At 48.7% G+C, this 21,210-nt stretch overlaps 1 protein-coding gene across 5 annotated transcripts in view; it reads left to right on the top strand.

The window, feature by feature from the left end:
* The window catches only part of CELF6 (CUGBP Elav-like family member 6), a 29,785-nt gene extending 8,815 nt beyond the window's left edge, over positions 1-20,970 (top strand). For 2 of the 5 annotated variants that reach the window (XM_027971557.3, XM_042252138.2), the window contains 11 exons: positions 5,394-5,442; positions 15,876-16,004; positions 16,107-16,186; positions 16,347-16,490; positions 16,607-16,739; positions 16,848-16,994; positions 17,205-17,267; positions 17,522-17,602; positions 17,689-17,832; positions 18,389-18,543; positions 19,365-20,970. In XM_027971557.3, the coding sequence (XP_027827358.1) occupies positions 5,394-5,442; positions 15,876-16,004; positions 16,107-16,186; positions 16,347-16,490; positions 16,607-16,739; positions 16,848-16,994; positions 17,205-17,267; positions 17,522-17,602; positions 17,689-17,832; positions 18,389-18,516 (1,098 nt within the window). In that variant the 3' untranslated portion in view covers positions 18,517-18,543; positions 19,365-20,970. Of the gene's footprint in view, positions 1-4,088; positions 4,264-5,393; positions 5,443-15,875; positions 16,005-16,106; positions 16,187-16,346; positions 16,491-16,606; positions 16,740-16,847; positions 16,995-17,204; positions 17,268-17,521; positions 17,603-17,688; positions 17,833-18,388; positions 18,544-19,364 lie in introns of those variants that run through there. The other 3 variants (XM_060418549.1, XM_042252136.2, XM_042252137.2) reach the window with 3 other exon arrangements.
* The last annotated feature ends 240 nt before the right edge of the window (positions 20,971-21,210 follow it).

Genomic DNA, 21,210 nt, shown 5'->3' with positions numbered 1-21,210 from the left:
GGAGCTTGAGTGAAAAAGGCAAACGGGGGCTGGAGTCTAGCCATGCTCTGTTGACCCAGCCATGCTCATGATCATAGGACCACGTCAGCCCCGAAGGGGCACATTCTTCCTAATTTGTCCACAGTATCTAATTTGCCTGTCTGTATCTCACACAGATGCACTGTATGTGCTAGTGCCTGCTCATTGCGTGAGCTGGTGCCTTTGCCTTCAAGGAGCTTCCAGCCCAGAAATAACCCACTGCACCTCAGTGGGGTTTACTTCTGGGCACATAAAAGAGGCATCAGGAGTGGAGAGGGCGGAGCTCCTATCTGAGCTGAATCATGATCATCACGTTTGAGGGCCTAGAAACCTAAAAGACAAAGGCTACTTCTGGAATCCTGGGGACAGTGTGAGAACTGGCAGGGAAGGTGTCCAGTGGAGATGGCGAAGGCTCCAACTGAATGGAGACGGTCACATGTACAGGACAACAGGGGAGGCAAGACCAACAGGTTCGGGCTCCCAGTCTCAGGATCTTGGGCTTTATTGGAGGCTTACAATGGGGAACTGTGAGTACATTTGGTGCAGGGAAGAGTGAGGGACTGGTATTAAAAGATCACTCTGGATATGGTGTGAGGCTGGCGTGGAGAGCAAGCACTGCTGGAGGCAGGTGACCCTCTGGACACCGCTGCTTGAGTGCAGGTGGATATGACACTGGCCTGGAGCTGGGGTTGAGGCAGGGATGGAGGAGAGGATGGACTCGTGATCTGTTCAGCAAAACCATACAGACCCTAGAACGAATGGGACTCGGGAGTGGACTGAATTAGAGGAAGGGGGTGAGGCGGAACAAAGTGCTGACAGTGGTGGTTTCCTTTTTATCTGCTCAGCTCTCTCTTGCAACCATGACACCTCTCTTAGACCCACCAGGAGCCCCTTCTCTGGGGAGGTTCCAATAAACAGTCTTCCCACAGTGAGGGGAAGGGGCTGAGGGTATCATGAGTGCCGAGTGGAGGGAATAGTTGGTATCGGGACAGAACAGTCTGAGGAAGGCGATGCAGAGTCCAAAGGCAGGAACTGTAGGCGAGCCAAGCAGGGAGGAGTAAGGTACAGCCTTCCTTGCTGCTCACAGGGGCAGAAGGATCAGGACCCAGTGTGTGTCTGTGCTGCTGCTGACCTTCTCCATTCCATGACCTGGAGTGGGTTGTTCTCTCCTTTTTCTGACATACTCTCCCTTGACTTCCCCTGCAGGGCTAGGTCCTGAAGCAGACATAGGCCTGGACTTGGGAAACTCAGGGGAACAAGTGTTCAGCCAAGGGCAAGAGCTCCCCTGAGGTCCCATGACAAGTGCTTGACCAAGGAGGCAATGCCTTCTTTTCTTCAAAGGGGAATCGTGGGCACTTCACCCCATTCCCACATCCCTCCCCTGGCTGTGGAAGGAATGAAGCAGGGCAGGGTTGCCCAGGGAACTCATGTGGGCAACTCTCTTTCTCCTTCAGTCACAGACAACATACCCAAATCCCGGATGCCCTCCCCAACCACTTCCCAGTGGAGACTGAAGGTCAGAGCCTAGGGGAGCATTCCTTTTCCCAACTCAGTCATCACCATCTTGGGCTCCTCCCCTGCACCTCCTACCTGCCAAACTACCAACTTCCCCAACACCTAAGCCAGAAACCTGTAGGTCAGAATTTCCTCCTCTCCCTCATTCCCCATATCCAATACTTTAGTTCAGTTCATTCTTCCTCAACATCTCTTGAATCTGTTCATTTCCTTCTGCCCTGATCCAGGTCACCCTCAACCCTTACCTGTATCACTGATCTTCCTGCCTCTAAATTTTCCCTTTTCAATCCTTTCTCTGCATAATGACAGTTCATGGGATCCTTCATAAGACAGATTCTTCCCCTGCTTCCCTGGATTTCTGCTGCCTTTGAAATACAACAAACTTCCTCATCATAGTTTTTACAGCCTGCCCCAATCTGGCTTCTTCTGACTTTTCAATTTCATATCCTTCCATTTAAAACACACACACAAAACAAACAAAAAACGTATTACATCTGGTGCATCTACAAAGATCTAGCTTTTGTCACTTACACCACACCCCTTCAAAGTAGGATCATGAATCCCCTTTTACTAATGTGGCTACTGAGGCTCAGAGACCTTTAAGTAAATTGTACTGATGAAGCCAGGATCTAAATCCACATCTATCTGACTGGGAGAAATTTGTATTACCTTAGCCCCCTAGTGGCTCAGCTAGTAAAGAATCCGCCTGCAATGGAGGAGACCTGAGTTCAATCCTTGGGTTGGGAAGATCCCCTGAAGAAGGGAAAGGCTACCCACTCCAGTATTCTGGCCTGGAGAATTCAGTCCAGATGAGAAAGTTGAGGCTGGGGGAGGCTATACAGTCCATGGGATCACAAAGAGTTGGACACGACTGAGCGACTTTCACTCACTAGCCCCCTCAATGTCAGGTGCCCACCTGGAAACCCTTACTCCTTCAGACTTGTGTCTCCCTCTCCATACCCCAGCCATCTGGAATGTTCAGTCTCCAGCCCTGCCCCTCCCATGATGGCCCAGTGACCCCAGTGCTGCAAGACCCAGCTCAAACACTGCCTGCTCCCCAAAGCCGTCCCTGAGCCAGCCTCTCCAGCTGGAGTCAGCACTTCACCTTGCACCCCTCCCCTGGTCCTGGCCCCTCTGTGCCTCATTTGTGTTCATGTCTTCAGAATAGAGTTGAGCAACTCAAGGGAAAATCATGGACTTCAATGTCAGACAGACCTGGGGGCAAATCCCAGCTCAATCACCATGTGATCTCAGACAAGTGATTTAGCCTCCCCCAGCCTCAACTTTCTCATCTGTACTATGGGAACAATGACATTCTCTTGTAGAGTGTTTGGAAGGAATTTAGAGACAGTGTATATACAGTGCCCCAGGAAGGGCCTGGCACATAGTGGGCTCTTGGGAAATGGTGGCATTATTTTACCCTTTAAGGACAGGGTCCCAGGGTCATTGCTGTCTCCCCTGAAGGGCCCAGCTCAGGGCTCTTCAGAGTTCTGAGAATACTGACAACATGGCTGAGTGGTGGAAAGTCTAGGTGCTCAAACTCTGAGACCTGCACTCGGCCAGGTCCACGTGGGATGTTTATGTAGCACCTAATGCCCACTCTCCATCAAAGAGTGGTGCAGTGGGGGAGGGAGGAAGGGACATCCTCCAGAGCCCCAGTGAGCTCCATCTCCCCAGAAACCCAGCCGGGGAGGCAGCTGCCATGGAAACTGCTGTCACATGTGCTCATCACTCTAGGCTCCAGAGAGAAATTCTTAGCATCTATTTAAGAACTAATAAAATAATAATGGGCTTGCTCACCCTCACTGCCCCCTGCCCCAGGCTTCTCCCCTTCTGCCACACTCCACCCTCCTTTCCTATGCTCCCTTCCTGACGCCTATCCTCTCAGTTCCCTCTCATCTCCACCAGTATTTCTCTCCTTGCCCCTTGCAGGTCTGTCTTACTCTCTTAGCATTTCTGCCTTCCTGTGTCTCGTCATCTCTCCCTGTGTCCCTGCTTTCCATGGCTCTGTCTCTTGGTCTCTCCTCCACAGTCACAGGTGGCCATGTCCAGGGAGGGGTCCTATCCCCCCAGTCCCTGGTCCAGGTCAGTCCAGACCTGTCCAGCTCGCCCTGATCTGCTTGGATTGATCTGTCATCCCCTCTAGACTGCAGCCTGAGTCCTGTCAGTGTCTCGGCCCCCACCCACAACCTGGTCCACTGCACGTGTTCCACCACCAGTGGGCGGGTGTGTCAGAGCGCATAAGAACCTGAGTCCTGGGAGGGAGGGGGATTGTGCTGGTTCAGGCTTGGCCTGTTTTCCTTTTTTTTTTTTTTTTTAAAGCCCTCCCCACTCCCCCCTCCTCCAAATTTGATCCAAAGGAAATTGCTCAACTGTGACTGCCAGGGCGTTACCATGGTTACTGGGTAGCACTTGTGGCTATGGTAACAGGAAGCTGCCCGTTGTCTCAGCAACAAGCACACTGGTAGAGGATGGAGTGGCCCCTGATTGGTGCAGAAGCATTGCATTTCCTGAGGGGAGGGGGTCAGATCATCACCTTCTCAGGCCAGATGGGCATCAGTACCCCTTCCTCCACGAACAGGAAGGCTGCGGTTCATTCCTCCCAGCACTCAGCTGTCTGCCCCCCAACAATAATTCCTCACGTCCTACGCACCCAGCTCCTGGCAGTTTACAAAGACCTTTTGCGTCCCCATTATCTCATGTGATCCCCACAACACCCATGAGAGGAAGGTGAGATGGGGATTCAATCATGAATTCTCTCAGGGTGGTTGGGGGATGGGAGTGGGTGGGGTGTATATCGAAATCACCTGGGAGCGTTTACCAATGAATGATACAATTCCCCCAACTTGAGAGTCTGATATGGTTCCCGGGTGATTCATATCTACCCCTGATCAGGGAACCCCTGAATTAGAAGGTGAAATCGGTTGGTGGGGGAAGGGAGGGAGGAAGGAAGGAAGCTGCTTTCCAGGTTTACAGCTTGGATGACTGGAAGGATCAGGTCTGGGCAAAAAGATGAGCTCTGGTTTGGGTGTGTTCAGTGGAAAGTACCAGTGAACTTTCTAGTCGGGGTGTCCAGCAAGCAGCTGGCCAGAAGGGGCTCAAGCTCAGGCGGGAGGTCCAAGCTGGAGACGCAGAGCTCTGAGTCATCCCTGTGGAGACAGGAGCAGAGGCTGTGGGTATGGATGAGACTCTTCAGGATGAAAGGGAAGAGTGGGGTGAGTGGGGCTGAGGATGGTACCCTGGAGAAATCCAGCATCCTCAGGGGTAGAGGGTGCCCAGGGAGAGGACTGGGAGGGTGAGTGTAGATTATAGTGACATAGAAGCTTGGGGGAGGTTTTTCTCATTTGACAAGTTGAATCCAAGTGAGGATGGCTTACTCTAAGTCATACAACCACTAAACGGCAGAGTTGGGGGTAGACAACACTAAATCTTGATTCCCAGATTGTTTAAATGACACATAGAAAGTATATTCTCAGTCTTAGACACAAAACACAAATCTGCAGTATCAGTTCTACCCTGCTACCCAATTCCTCTCACCCAGAGGAAGTCCAGGAGCCAGAGGGACAGGCCTCACCTGGTCTGTGCACAGAGCCCAAGGCAGGAGAATCTCTTTAGCCTCCACATTCCCTCCTCTACTTGCCCTGAGCTTCCTATGGCCTAATCCTCAGGCTTTAGCACTTTCTAAAGTCCTGCATTTAAGGGAGGAATCTTGGAGAAAATCTATAATTCCTGTGTGAGAGTGGTGGGGTAGAGAGTGGTGGGGTGAGGGCTTAGATCCTGAGAAGTCCAGGGGTGGAGAAGCCGGGGCCCCAGGACTAGGCGGTCGTGCTGATGGGGTGTGTTGGTCCGATGTCTTTCAGATGAATCGTCCTATCCAAGTGAAGCCGGCTGCCAGTGAGGGCCGAGGAGGTAACTTGCCTGCCTGACAAATCTCAGGGTATCATCCACGTCGGGGATGGTGGGCCCACTCCTGAAGTCAGGCTTACCCATGTTTTATTGCCAGAGCCCCCCTCCGCCTACCTTGGATAAGGGGAACAAGTAGGGAGGGACCAGATTGCTCAGCCCCAGAAACAACTCAGCCATCCCAGATCAGACTGAGGAGGGATGGGGTCCCAGCATCCCCAGACCCAGAAGAGGGAGGAGATAGAGGCTGCACGTAGAGGAAGGGAGTTCTTGCCACCTTGCCCCTGGAGAAAGTTCATTCTTGTTTTAACAGGTGGAACTTCCAGATTTGTTTGAAGAACCAGGCTAGAGTTATTCTCCTTTTCCAGGTTCTTCTGATTACAGAAAATCCAGTCCATTCTGGGCTGGAGCCACTCATATTCCTTCATTGCCTTTGGAAAAAGATGAGGCTGGTCAGACAGATTTTGCAGGCCATAGTAAGAAATTTGACTCTATGTTGAGGACCATGGAAAGTCTTCAAAAGTGATTTTTTTTTTTTAGCTGCACTGTTTCATAGTGCAGAAAAAAACTAAAGCTCCTTAAGAACAGAGGATTTGAGAGCCTGTGCTTTTTGACAACCAGCCACGTTATGGCCAGCTTCTAAGCTAGAAAAGCAAAACTAGCTTCTGGTGTCAGTTCTTGGTGTCTTTCTTGCCCTTGGGTGTTAAATCATTCCAAAATATCTGCCTGTAGCCCTCCCTGACATCTGCTGACTCTCTCTGATCTCTGATTCTGGTCTCTGATTTCTTGATCTCTGATTCTCTGCTTCTGGTCAAGATACTACCATCCCACTTTGTCTAGAGAAGCTATTTCCAAGCTTCCTTCCTCCCCCTTCATACACACATCCTCCTTTTCTATCTCATTCTTTCCAGACTGGTTTTTGAGACGTTCCAGGCTGCACACCAAACCTCTGGTTCACTTGTCCCAAGAATTTCTGCTTCTTGGGAAACTGTTAGGCATCACGGCCAGTGTTGGCCATCTTCTCAGCCCTGCTCACAAACACTAGACAGTCCCACAGCTGAGAGGCCGCCTGAGAGTATTTGAGTAAGCTAAGAAGCAGACAGGTTGGACTGTAGTTTGTTCAACCATCCACCCAATATCTTTTGCGTAACTTACTTCACATTAGGAATGCAAGGCAAACCTGCCTCCTGGCCTCATGAAGCTCTGGAGGTATAAGGGGATATAAACAGTAAAGGAAGCTATTATTCAGTGTGATCAGAGCTTTTCAAGTCCTGGGGGTTGTGGGGAAACAAACATGGGGCACCTAACTTAGTCTAGGAGGTCGAGGTGGGCTCCCAGAGGTAACACTATTTAAGCTGAGACCTCCAGGATGAACAAGAAGTAGCCAAAAAGAAAAGGGAGGAGCAAGGGAGCAAGTACGTCAGGGAGAGGGAAGCACATGTACAGGGCTCAGAAGAACATGATGCAACTTGGAGTCTGGTTCAGGAACTGAATCCAGGACACTGGGACACATTTGTTGCCTGGAGTCTAACACAACTTACCAGGATGAGGGCCACTGCCCAAAGGAGACCTCCACACCAATAATGCTTCTGCTTAGCCTGGTCCAGATGTCTTGGTCATCTGGGCCCCTAGCAGTGGCATTAGTGTGAGTTTTATAACTTTCCTCCTCCTTTTTGTACAAATGTTTCCGGTGTAATATCACTGACAAATTCTGTATATATGGCATTTCACCTCTACACCTGTTCAGATTCTGAGCAGCTCAAGAGAGCAGGAAAAGCAAATCTATCTGAAAAGAGGTCTGCCTGGCAGTAGGATTCATAATTTTAAAAAGAAAAATAGTGAAAGTTTTAGCGACTCAATCATGTCCAACTCTTTGTGACCCCATGGACTGTAGCCCTTCAGGCTCCTCTGTCCATGGGGATTCTCCAGGCAAGAATACTGGCATGGGTATTCATTCCCTTCTCTGGCGGATCATCCCCACCCAGGGGTCAAACTCAGGTCTCCTGCATTGCAGAAGGATTCTTTACCATCTGAGCCACCGGGGAAGCCCTTTAGTAGTCTTGTATAACATAGATATTTCTTGACAAGTGATGGTTTTTAAGGAGCATATATTCCAAAGGCATCTATGGATAATCCTTCTTATAGTTTTGGATGACCAGATCTCTCAATTCCTTCCTGCTCCCACTCAAAGTCACCAAATGTTCCCTGATACACATTTGGGAGAGAGGAGGCATATGTACTAAGTCTTGCAACAGTTGGGTCTTTATAAATATTTTACTTTTCCAGTAACACTGGAAAAGACCCTGACTCATTGGAAAAGACCCTGATGCTGGGAAAGATTGAAGGCAGGAGGAGAAGGGGATGACAGGGATGAGATGGTTGGATGGATATGAGTTTGAGCAAGCTTCGGGAGCTAGTGATGGACAAGGAAGCCTGGCGTGCAGCAGTCCATGGGGTTGCAAAGAGTGGGACACAATTAAGCGACTGAACTGAAACTGAAGTATTTTACTACTAACTGATCTGTTAGATACTAATCAAAATGTGCTCCTTCTCTTCAATGCTATTGTGTATCTCTTCAGAAGCTCTCTGCTGAATTTTAACACAAATTAATGCTTTAGAAATGCAATTTTTAAAATGGTATTGAATTTGAATTTTGAAACGTAACATTTGACACCAATGTAGGACAGCTTGTCCCATTTAAATCTTATCTCTGTGATCCCAATTCTATAAACCTTCAGAGTCAATGATCATACCTGCCCTGATATAGGTAAGCCTGTGACCTTGCATATTTTTAAATTATTCCTGAAATTAAATCCTTTGTATACAGATGATTAATGACTTTTATACCTGACAAAAATACTGGTATCAATGCAGACATAATCTGAGGGGTATCAAGGCGAATATAATCTTCCAAAACTTTGTCATTTTTTTCTGGAAGAGATTATTAGCTTTTTTTCCCCCATAAAACAGGGATCACTAACTCAAATGCTACAGGAGCCAGGTAAGTAACCCTGAATGGTTGAGACTGTCATGATTTAATTTAAAATTTTCCCTTTAATATATTAAATGTTGGCAGCTAATTCCAGTTTTAAAAGTGCACCAGCACTGTGACAGCCTAACCCTAACCTATCAAGCTTGCTTCTTTGGCCCTAAGACTTCCATTTTCCCTCTGCCATACAGGAGTATTCTACTATGTACACATGCATGCGCTTTTTGACAAAAATGGTCACTTCACACACATTCTATCTCTTGAATTTTGATGCCAATGCAACAGAGTAGTATTACTATTATTTTTAATCAATAGACATGAGGATTGTGGTTGAAATAACCTATATTTTACTTTATTTTTTAAATAACTTCTATTGTAGGTCTGTTTTATTTTCACTTCCAGCCAATGTTGTAGAAATCAGATTGTTAGCACAGCAGGGGAAAGCCTGAATAGAAGTAGACTTGTTTTCATTGAAAAAAAATGTTTAAAGCAAATTTATAAAAACATTTTTCATAATAGCTTGGAAAGATGCAGAGATGTTCTGTCTTCTTTCCACTATAACATTACCTACAACATCATTGTTCTTGAAACTACCCATTTGTTCTGAGACTAAACAGCTCCTTACGAATCTGAATGATCATAGGACTCTCTGTATAACCATGCTCTACAGGTCACAGACCCGTCTCATGAACTTAATTCTGGGGTCTTCTTCTTCCATGACCATCTCTGGTAGCATTGGTGACACTTGGGGTGCATCCAAGTCTTCATGGACTGCATTACAGCAGCATTTTAAAAAACTTTTTTGGCTACACCTCACAGCACGTGGGACCTTACTTCCCTGACCAGGGATTGAACCCACATCCGCCTTCATTGGAAGGACAGCACAGTCTTTTTTTAAAAAAAGTATTTATTTATTTTTGGTTGTGTTGCGTCTTCATTGCTTTTCTGTAGTTGCAGCAAGTGAGGGCCACTCTCTAGTGCAGAGGGTGCTCATTCCGGTAGCTTCTCTTGTTGTGGAGCACAGGCTCTAGAGGGCACAGGCTCAGTAGGTGAGAGCTTAGTTGCTCTGCAGCATGTGGCAATCTTCCCCGACCAGGGATGAAACCTGTGTCTCCTGCACTGGCGGGCAGATTCTTTACCACTGAGCCACCAGGGACATCCCACAATAGCCTTTAAATGTATGCCAGCCCTACGTATATGTTTATACAAATATACATAGTTTAATATATGCCAGTGCCCATAAATTCTGCGGCCAAGTTCTGCACTATCCATTTACTCCGGAAGAGAAAAATGCATCTCCAGAGGCTGAGATCTTCTCTCTTAAGGGAACCTGAAGGCCCAGGCTTTCTTACTTGCCTCCTGGCTCTCTTGAATCGGGATGAAGAAAAAGTGGAGTCTCCGTTCTTTCTTGGTCTAAGTCCCTATTTTTCAGGCCTCCTCCTGCACTGTATTGTTTTTTAAGTGGGGCCCTGGGTTGGGAAGATCCCCTGGAGAAGAAAATGGCAACCCACTCCAGTACTCTTGCCTGGAAAATTCCGTGGACTGAGGAGCCTGGTAGGCTACAGTCCATGGGGTCACAGAGTTGGACATGACTGAGCAACTTCACTTTCACTTTCAAAACAGACATAAGATAATCTTTATTCTTTTTACCACTGTTAAGAATATAATTCAGTACTGTTAGCAACATTCACATTGCTGTGCAAGGTCCAGAACTTTTTCATCATATAAAACTCAGACTCTGTTCCCATTAAACATCAAGTTCCATTTCTCCCTCCCTCTAGCCCCTGGCAACCACCATTCTACTTTCTGTTTCTATGAGTTTTACTAATCTAGATGCCTCACATAAGTGAAATCATACAGTATATGTCTTTCTGTGACTGGCTTATATCAGCTAGAGTCTTCAGTTCTCATCCATGTTGCAGAATGTATCAGAATCTCTTTCCTTTAAAAAACTGAATAATATTCCATTGTGTGTATACACCACATTTTGCTCATCCATTCACTGGTTGATAGACATTTGGGTTGCTTCTACTTTTTGACCATTGTGGATAATGCTACAGTGAACGTGAGTGTATAAAATACCTCTTTGAGACTCTGCTTTCAATTTTTTGGATGTATACCCAGAACCAGTATTGCTAGGTAGTATGGTAATTCTATTTTTAATTTTCTGAGGAACTGCTGCATTGTTTTCCATTATGGCTGTACCATTTTACATTAGTGCACATACGTAAACAATAGTCCACAAGGGTCCCAATTTCTCCACGTCCTTGCCAACATGTATCTTCTTCCTTTTTTTTTTCTTTCTTTTTTTAAATAACAGTTATCCTAATGGGTATGAGTTGCTATCTCATTGTGATTTTGATTTGCACTTTATTAACTATTAGTGGTGTTGGGCATCTTTTCATATACTTGCTAGCCATTGTATATCTTCTTTGAAGAAATGTCTATTCAGATCCTTTGTTCATTTTTTAAAACTGAATTGTTTTGTTATCATTGAATCATAGGAACTCTTTGTATATTCTGGATCTTAAACTCTTATCAGATATATGGGTTGCAAATATTTTCTCCCATTCTGTAGGTTGCCTCTTCACTCTGTGTCTTTTGATGCAGAGTAGTTTTAAAATTTGACATAGTCCAAAATTTCTATTCTTGCTTTTGTTGCCTGTGCTTTTGATGTCATATTCAAGAAATCAATGCCAAATGCAAGGTCATGAAGGTTTCCCACTGTTTCTTCCAGGAGCTTTATCATTTTGGCCTTTATGTTTATGTCTTTGATTCATTTTCATTTAATTGTTGTATACAGTGCAAGATAAGGGTCCAACTTCATTCCTTTATATGTAGATGCCCAGTTTTCTCCACACCATTTGTTGAAAAGACTGGAACTCTAGTCAAAAATCATTTGACCATGTATGTTAGGGCTTATTTCCGGCCTCTCTGTTCCTCTCCATTGGTCTAAATGTCTCTCTTTATGCCAGTACCATACTTTGATTACTGTAGTTTTGTAATGAGTTTTGAAATCAGGTATTCTGAGACCTCCAACATTCTTTTTCCCCCCCAAGATTATTTGGCTATTCATGGTATTTTGAGATTCCATATAAATTTTAGGATCGATGTTTCTATTTCTTAAAAAAATGCCATAGGAATTTTGATAGGGACTGCATTAAATCTTCAGATTGCTTTGGGTAATACTTACATCTAACAATGTTAAGTCTTTCAATTCTCGAACAAAAGATGTCCTCCAATTTCCTTCAGTTTGTGCCTTCCCAATTTCCTTCAGCAGTGTTTTATAGTTTTCAGGGTACAAGTTCTTTGGCCTCTTTGTTTAAATTTATTCCTAAGTATTTTATTTGTTTTGATGCTAAGTGGAATCGTTTTCTTAATTTTGTTTCCAGCTTGTTCACTGCTAGTGTATAGAAGCACAACTGATTTTTTTAAATTTTATTTATTTTTGGTTGTCTTCGTTGCTGCACAGGCTGTTCTCTAGTTGCAGTGAACGGGGGCTACTCTCTAGTCGTGGTGTGTGGGCTTCTCGTTGCAGTGGCTTCGCTTGTTGCAGAGCGCAGGCTCTAGGGTGTGTAGGTTTCAGTAGTTTCGGCATGTGGGCTCGGTAGCTGGGGCTCCTGGGCTCTACAGGACAGGCTCAGTAGTTGTGGAGCAGCTGGGGTACATGGGTTTAGTTGCTCCGTGGCATGTGGGATCTTCCCGGACCAGGGATTGAACTTGTGTTTCCTGCACTGGCATGCATATTCTTCACCGCTGAGCCACCAGGGAAGCCCTGATTATTTTGTTGATTTTCTTTATAGCGGAACTTTGCCGAATTTGTTTCTTAGTTCTCATAGTTTTCTTTTGGAATTAACGTCCTCCCTGATACTCATTAGATCTGATCAGAAGACTTTGTTTCCCCTGGATATTTCCTTCACTCATTTCCTAGTCTGCCTTGGCTAGGTCATTATGCTGCAGTCATTACTAAGAACATCAGGGCATCAAAGGCTGCTGTCAGCGGGATCTCCTGAGTTGGTAGTTGGATGGAAAGTTGGACTGGTAATTTTAGGGTGCATTTGGTGGTTGGTATCCTAATGTTGAAACTTCATCCCTGCACTGTTTCTACAATCATGATATCTCTCCAACACGGAAGTGAGTGGCCGGCTGTGAGGGGCCTAGAAGCCAGAAAGTTGTGCACCTCAAGAATTCCTTTGGGCCAACTTGAGGCAGAGCCTTTTTTCTAGAGCAGTGTCTTGAGACCCTTCCTGAAGAAGACAGAGGGACTGACTCTAACTCTGGGCTTTCAACCCCATCATCTGCTACAGTAGAATCCCTGTATGACCAGCTGCACAAGGTAGCTTTATGAAGATGAACCTCTAGGGTCCAAACAACTTGGTTTGGTTCAAAAAAGCATTGACAGAAAAGCAAGGAGCACACATTGGTTGCATCATGAAAAGGCAGTTATACTGTTCAACTGTGTCTCTTTCCAACTATGTCTCAATTCCACACTGATGCTGTCTTCTAGTTCCATCCACTCTAAGAAAGTTAGGCCTCCCTGTCCAATATTTCCATCTTTCTACAGACCTGTCTACCACTCATGGAGTGCTTTTACTCAGACATTTCTGACCTACCTCTTACAGAATCCTCTTTTTTACCAAACTGGTATAGTTCGACCTAGAGGGTACTGAATATTCTGGGCTAAGTCCTGTCATCACCGACTCTCCGGGAGCATGCCTCAGCCCTCAAAATCTTCAGGGATGTGCATTTAGGGGCTACTCTCAGGGGGCCAGCCTGTAATTCTCTTGGACCAGATCTCTTAAGGAACTTATCCCACCATTTCTGGAGATCAGCTGATGCTAACACACACTGTGACAAGATCATCCTCGTGTCAACACCATCAAGGTTCCTATAAAGGGGCAAAGAGAACACTAGGATTTAGGGTGACACCTGTGCAGTGTGCAGCAGAGAGACCAGCCCATGGCTCAAACTCATTTCAGTTTCAAATTCTGTACAACCCAGTAGCTCAGAACCATAGGGTCAGTGCCCTGTCATGGAAATGGAAATTTTTTTAATTTGGGAGACTCTCATTGGAAAAGAAGGATCAGAGAATTTCATGGTCTTTGGCATGAGCTGTAACTGACCACCATCATCAGAAAAGAGCAATAGGGGGAAGAGCAGATGAAGGATTGGACCACTGTCCACACAAACCTCTTTTCTGTCCTGGGGGCGCCTTCTCAGCCATGACATCTTTCTTCCTACCTAGGGCTACCTGGATGCTGTTTCATGTGGCATGACAGCTTACCTGGGTGCTAACATCATCTTGCAGATGCTACCCAATGTCACAACTGCACTGCGAGTTAGGACATTATGAAGCGCTGGGACTCTGAAGACCCCAGGATCTTCTCCAGCCCCTCCTGGGCCTCTTGTAGATGCATGGGCATACTTTAGTTTCATAGTTCAGAACAATAACAATCTCAGAGGGTGACCAAATAGGGCCTGTCTTCCAATGTCAAGGCAAAACCACCATCAGATTAGTCAACAGAATCATGAAAGACCATTCCTGTCTTCTCAGGTTCCTGAATGGAATGATCCCAGATCCCTCTTCATATACGATGTGGAATTGTATGTTCTGTCTTTTAGGTCAGCGGTTTACAAAGGACTTTCCTTGGAGCCCTTTCTAGGGAGAACCAAGGGAAGATGAAGCCAGAGAAACTCCAGCCCTCCTCCCTCTTTTCTGGCTTTACTCCAAACAGTTCTACTTTTCTCTTATATGTTGAGCTTCATCCTGATCTTTTTGTTAGAATGATGGATTTCACAGCTTTTTAAAAAGGTGAGGAAGCCGGTGATCCATTCCAAGGGCACCCTTCTGTGGCTAACACACCCAGGAGTGAAGTACACCCACTGGTTTGTGTTCTTACCACAGAAAGTTGGTACCTCCACCCGAATTCTGGCCACAAGTACATTATTTATCCCTTTCCCATCAGGATTTCTGGGCAGTTACCCTCTGGACAGAGGGAAGTATTCTGCTGAAACATATAAACCACATATAATTCTTCTGTCCCATATAAACCGCAGCCCTTGCCTTTCATACAGACACAGCATTGACAAGCAGATGACAGATACCATGGTATTCAGGGCCGCCTAGGCTGAACCCCACACCATCCCAGGTGAATATGGACACACACGTAATCTCCTTGTCGGAGATTCCCTCCACTGCTAATTTTGAGCAATCTGTTCTTCCTTTTCACTGTCACCCACGCTTCAGCCTACAACCTTCATCAGCCTTGTTTCCAACAGCCTAGCCAAGCTGGCCAAAGAGAAAAGGAGTTTGGGATGGATTTTCTTGGGCTCCAGGATCTCAAAGGTGGAGCCTGAAGCCATATTCCCACCCAGTCCTTCTCTTCCAACTTGTATCACCCTGATGAAGCCCCCTCTCAAATTTAGACTTACCCTGGTGCAGAAATGAGAGGGGCTTTGAGCTGGACTCCTGGATAGTGCTCTTGCTGGATGTGCATCTAAGTCCTGCCAGCTCCAGTTCCGCAGCTTTCTTCAAGGGCACAGACCCAGCCTGCAGCCCCTTTCCTGGCATCTCCCACTCCCATAGGAAGCAGGGACACAGAGGAGGATTCTCAGGTGGCTACTGGATCTGCAGGCAGAAACTGTTCTGCCTGGGGAGAACACCTGGGGAGAGATCAAGGCAGGAAAACAGGGGAAGTCAAGGAGGAGGCAGCAGGACTCAGGGAGGGCCTTGGGGGCTCAGTGAGACATAAGGGAGGTAAGGAAAGGGGTCATGGGTTCAGGAAGTGTAGTCGGGAAAATGCCAATGTTGGAGGATTAGGAACAGGAAGGGCACCCAGGCTGAGTTTGGAGCTGGCAGTGGGGGTTCATCATTCCAGTGCTCAAGAGTCTGGGGAGGCAGCAGTCCAATGAGACAACTGTTTCTGTGCTGTTTTTTTGTTTTGTTTTGTTTTTTGATCCAGAATTTTCCTTGATTCCAGAGATTGCCAGCAGGCTTCTCCTTAGGGTGTACTTATCTCCTCCAGACCCAGTATGAATACTAGGACTCCTCTAGGACTCCCTCCCTTAATAGGGCTGAAATGGTCCAAAACAGCATTTCCCAAACTCTAAGAACATAAAGGGCAAGCATAAAATGGTGCATGTAGGGCTTTATCCAGCCAAAAACTATGGACTGACTCACTTCCCACAAGAGCAGCCACGAGTCGGAGTTTTTCCAGGACTCGGGTTTTCCTGATGGAAATCCCGAGTTCCTTTCCTCCAGATCCATGTGAAGGTCATCCTGCCCCTCAAAAAACACCCAACCTTGTGGGCCCAATGAGCAAGGCCTTCTCATTTCCTCCTCTTCTTCCCAGAGCTAGACCGTGGTTAGCTCCCTTCCTAGGCTCCTCTGTTCCTCTGCAGAGTCCAAGAGGACTTAGGGTTCCCAGGTGACTCCTGGATTTGTCCCCAGAGGACCGAAAGCTGTTTGTGGGCATGCTGGGCAAGCAGCAGGGCGAGGAGGACGTCAGACGCCTATTCCAGCCCTTCGGCCACATCGAGGAGTGCACCGTCTTGCGGAGCCCTGACGGCACTAGCAAAGGTGACTTGAGCTGACCCCGGGACTTCCTGGTGACCCCTGCCTCACTCTGGACCACAGGACCCTTTGGCCTCTGTGACCTGAGCCACCTCTATCCTGCCCCAGGCTGTGCCTTTGTGAAGTTCGGGAGTCAAGGGGAAGCTCAGGCAGCCATCCAGAGTCTGCACGGCAGCCGGACAATGGCGGTGAGGGCGGGCGCCGGGGCCAGGGCGAGGCCAGCGGGGTGGGGGCTGGCTACTTCTCCCCACAAACCCGGGGAAAGGGCCTGATGATGAGCAAGGCACTGGGCCCAGAGCTGGAGCTGGGGGTTAGACCGGTCCTTGCAGCCTCCTCTGTCTTACCCAGGGCGCCTCGTCCAGCCTCGTGGTCAAGCTGGCAGACACGGACCGCGAGCGCGCACTGCGGCGGATGCAGCAAATGGCAGGCCAGCTGGGCGCCTTCCACCCGGCGCCGCTGCCGCTCGGGGCCTGCGGAGCCTATACCACCGCGGTAGGTGCCTGGTCCTGGAGTACACGTGGCGCAGCGAGTGAGCCAGGCGCGGGCTAGGGAGCCCGAGCAGCTGCCCGCCACTGGTCCTCTACACTTGCCCTTCTTCCCTCCCAAAGATCCTGCAGCACCAGGCGGCCCTGCTGGCGGCGGCGCAGGGCCCGGGCCTCGGCCCAGTGGCGGCAGTGGCTGCACAGATGCAGCACGTGGCGGCCTTCAGCCTGGTGGCAGCGCCGCTCTTGCCCGCGGCAGGTACTGCGCGCAGGGGGCGGGGCCGGGCGGGGCCAGGGCGGGGCTGGGGCCAGGGCGGAGCGAGCGTGGGGCGGTGAGCTGACTTTCGCACCTCCTCGCCACCTGCAGCCAACTCCCCGCCCGGCGGTGGCCCGGGCACGCTTCCGGGTCTCCCGGCGCCCATCGGCGTCAATGGATTCGGTCCCCTGACTCCCCAGACCAACGGGCAACCAGGCTCGGACAGTCTCTACAATAACGGGCTCTCTCCTTACCCAGGTGGGCCCCCTACTCCGCCCAAATCTCCTCCTCCCAAACGGAATGGGGAGTGGGGGCTGGGGGATGGTGATGGCAAGGCCTGGCCTCCCTAAGAAGAGACTCCTCCTTCCCTGCTGCCTCTCATCGCCTCCCTCCACACTCCCTGAATTCTCACCTAGCCCTGCCCGTCAGCCCACCTTCATTTAGGGTCTTGCGCCCCTCTCTCCCCAGCCCAGAGTCCCGGCGTGGCTGACCCCCTGCAGCAGGCCTACGCTGGGATGCACCACTACGCAGGTTTCACTTGGCGCTACGCGGCCTGGGAGGTTTGAAGGGCCCCAGAAAGTAACAGGGAGATTTGTGGGGGGTGGGGGGGAGGGGAGGTTAGGCTCTGTTCTGAGGAGTCGACCCTCCATTCCCTCACCCTTGGACCCAGAACGACTTTTCTAGGGGTGGACTGGCTGAATTGGTCAAAAGTGGCCAGGCAGGTGGGGTCCTGCTTGAGGGATGGCTCCTGGGGGGTCACTGCCCGCTCCCACCTCTGTCTCCAGCAGCCTATCCGTCGGCCTATGCCCCAGTGAGCACAACTTTTCCCCAGCAGCCTTCAGCCTTGCCCCAGCAGCAAAGAGAAGGTGAGGGACAGGGGTCTGGAGATCAAAGCCTGGTGGGGCTGGACTTAGGACTCCTCCCCTGAACCAGCCTGCCGCTGTTCCTCCAGGCCCCGAAGGCTGTAACCTCTTCATCTATCACCTGCCTCAGGAGTTTGGTGATGCAGAACTCATCCAGACATTCCTGCCCTTTGGAGCTGTGGTCTCTGCCAAAGTCTTTGTGGATCGTGCCACAAACCAGAGCAAGTGTTTTGGTGAGTTGAGGCCCATCCGTGGACCTCTCCCTCTCCTAATTACGATGCTCCCTACAAACCCTAAGTTTGCGCCTTCAGAAGTCAATGATTCCTAGAAACTGAGTGTATAGCACTCAGCAGGAACCCAGACCAGGAACAAGCCTATATCAGCTTCACCTGGGACAGTCAGATGTCTGGTAGATCTTCAACCAGGTTAGGCTTCAGAATCTGGCCAGGGCAAGTGGATGGGGGGGTCTGGAGTCAGAGAGCCCCTCCAACTGCAACTGCATTTCAGAGGATCAGAATGGGAGCTGTGGAGGGAGCCATGCCAGGAAAAAAACAGAGAAACACCCGCCACCCATCACACGCGCTTGGAATTACCTCCTGTCCTTCCAAGAATCACAGGAAACTCAGGCCACTTGTCCGTGTCTGTATGAGCCTGTGTCCGTGTGTGTGTGTGCACACATGCAAACACTGAAGGGGGGAGGGGTATATGATTGATGGAATTGGCCTGAGGGGGGTGAGGAGAAGAGGCTGGGCAGAGTTCCCAGCTAACCTCTCTGCACATACCCTCCAGGGTTTGTTAGCTTTGACAATCCAACCAGTGCCCAGACAGCTATTCAGGCCATGAATGGCTTTCAGATTGGCATGAAGAGGCTCAAGGTTCAGCTGAAGAGGCCCAAGGATGCTAACCGGCCTTACTGATCTGCTCTTACTGACCAGCCACGAAAGGTGAGTCCGTCGTGGACCCCAGGCAGATGTGTCCTGAGTGATAGAGGCACTCCCAGCTTTGCTATTCCTTTTGGGGATGTTGAGGGCACCCACCTCTGAAAAAATCTGGGTGAGAAGAGCCAGGAGTTAGGAGGAATCCTCAGTTTGGGGCTGTTTTTTTTTCCTTCCATCTATGAACTGAGATAAATTTGACATCATTCCTGTCCCTACAGCCTGGGAGAGATGATTACAGTGAGATCCAGCCAGCTTGTTCCATGCCAGGGATGACATGGGGACCTGTGTAGGGAGGGCAGGGGGTGGAGAATGAGACTAGGAAATAGATTTGTGTCAGCTCGTGAAGGGTCTCAAAGGCCATGAGTTTGGAATTTATCCTGAAGATGGTAGAGAATCACTGAAGAGTTTAAGCAAAGAAAGGACAGGCTGTCAGGGCTGGGATGACGGCAGTGAGCATGGAGATGAGGAGAGAAGCAAATACCCTGAAGGTTTACGGGGCCTGGTGGTGACGGGGGGAAGATGACAAGCTCTCTTAGATTTCTGGCAAGGCCAGCTGCCTGTGACTTTTAGAGATTTGCTGTCTTAGAAGGTTCACAAGACCCTCCTTCTATTGAACTGTCCTCCAGGGAGCCCTCGGGAGGGGATGCTGGCCCACGGTGATCTGCCCAGAACCCAGAGTCTGGCTCCAGGGGGAAGCCTGAGGTCCAGCCACTCACCTGAGAAGTCACGGATGGGGCAAGTTGCTCTGTCTTGCTCTCCAGAGTGACATTGTTCTTTTTCTCCTTTCTCTCTCCTTATCAATTAATACCCAATACTGGAAACTGAAGAGTAAGAAGAAAGGAAAAGAGAAGCACAGAAATGCTTGAGCAGCCCTTCCTGAAGGAGCAGCCGCAGATGGAGGTGGACCCTAGGCCAACGCCTGGGCTCAGGCCGCTTTAAGGATTGTTTTCACCAAGTGGGTTGTTCTGTGCCTGGGATGCAGAGCTCAGGCTGGCAAGGCAGCTGGGGCTGGCTGAGGAGTGACTGTCTAGGGAGGGGAACCAGCAGATGGCCTAGGGGGTGCCAAGGGCTTCTCCAAAGGGAAGCCCAGATCTACTTCTTTCAAAATCATATCATTCCTTAGAGTTTAGGGACCAAAGGACTATTGCTTTTTTAAGAATATATATATATATATATATTAAACAAGAAAAAAAAAAAAAACAAAAAAAAATCACAAGGGAAACAAAAGAAACAGTATAGAGTCTAATAAAAGCTGCCTTTAAATATCCCTAGGAGACAGGGTGAAGAAGACCCTTGAAGGCCCCAGCCTAGGCAGAGGAAGGCTGTGGAAAGATTATTCTGTGTCTCATTCCCTCTTAACCTCCCAACCCCACCCCAACACCTTTTAAAATAATTAAGGACTTGAGGTCTGTGTTCCTAAGCAGGTAACAAGAGACTTATGGAAGACAGTGAGCCCAAGAGAGCATCCCTGAACAAGCCTTGATGAGGAGCTCTGGCCTGCCCTGGTCCTTGCCACCCTGAAAGGCCTCTTAAGCCAGCAGGAGTGGGAACCTGCCTTTCCTTCTTGACAGCCTTTCCTGTGGAACCTCTGCTTCCCCAGTTAGGATGAAAGCGAGTTTGGACCACCCCAGTCTTTCCCTTCCCTGTCCAGACAGACAGAGGCCCTGCCTTTGGCTGAGCTGAGACACCTCCTGTTTCCCCTCACCTTGAGCCAGCCCCAGTGTCCCCTTGCTCCAGACCACCTTCTGTCTCTAAGTCTAAGTCTACCCACCTGTAAAGTAGATTCACGATATATATAGAGGGCTGTGACCACAGACTTGGAAGATTCGCTACTGTATATACTGCCATTGAGAGAAGGGGATAATTTTCAATATTGTAGAAGCTTCAGAATTTAGAGGTCCCTCTTTACCCAGGACCTGGGAGGGAAGTAGATGTTTTGCCAAAATACTTCTTCATTCCTTTAAAAACTACATCTTTCCTATGCAAGAGTGTCTCACATGTGCTTATCCGAGGTGCTTCTAGATGGTGAGCAGTGTTCAGCTTAGAAGTGGTGTGTGCTCTGTCTGTCTGTCTTTGTCTGTCTGTGTATCCAGTGGGTGCCATATAAAGCTGGTCAATGGTGGTGCTTCCTGCCTGCTTCTGTGAGATGGGCAAAAGTTTCGGCTTAGAACACCATGACTCACCTTGCCTTGGTCAGCCTTTCCTGGGCCCACAGGGCCTTGCACATACTGTTCCTAGGAGGCTAATCTTTGCTCCACCCCACACACCTGGATCAGACTAGTCTGGGGCCCCAGCTGTGTGATGGGCACTCTGGTCCCCAGCTGTTACTGAGGCTGGAGGCCTCTAATCTGATGTCACATCAGACAATGAAGGACATGGCAGGAGGAGAGTTCCTCCTTCATGAGAGTTTCTAAGAAAACTTGTTCCCACCTGTTCCTTTGTCTTTGACTCATTTTTGGAGGGAATGGGATGAAAATTAACGTTACCAGGTAAGATGCCATATATACCAACAAATAATTTCCAGCTAAGAGAGGAGCTAGTGTCAGGGGCATCTGTACACCAGCACAATGCTCACACACAGGCTAAGCACCCTGGACACAGATGGGAATATGTGGCCTCTGCACAAACAAACAGCTATTCACGTGGAGGCATAGAGGCCCCTCACTGCTAGGT

This window comes from Ovis aries, chromosome 7 (assembly GCF_016772045.2).
Source record: "Ovis aries strain OAR_USU_Benz2616 breed Rambouillet chromosome 7, ARS-UI_Ramb_v3.0, whole genome shotgun sequence".
Taxonomy (NCBI): domain Eukaryota; kingdom Metazoa; phylum Chordata; class Mammalia; order Artiodactyla; family Bovidae; genus Ovis; species Ovis aries.
This window is presented reverse-complemented; position numbering and strand designations above follow the sequence as displayed.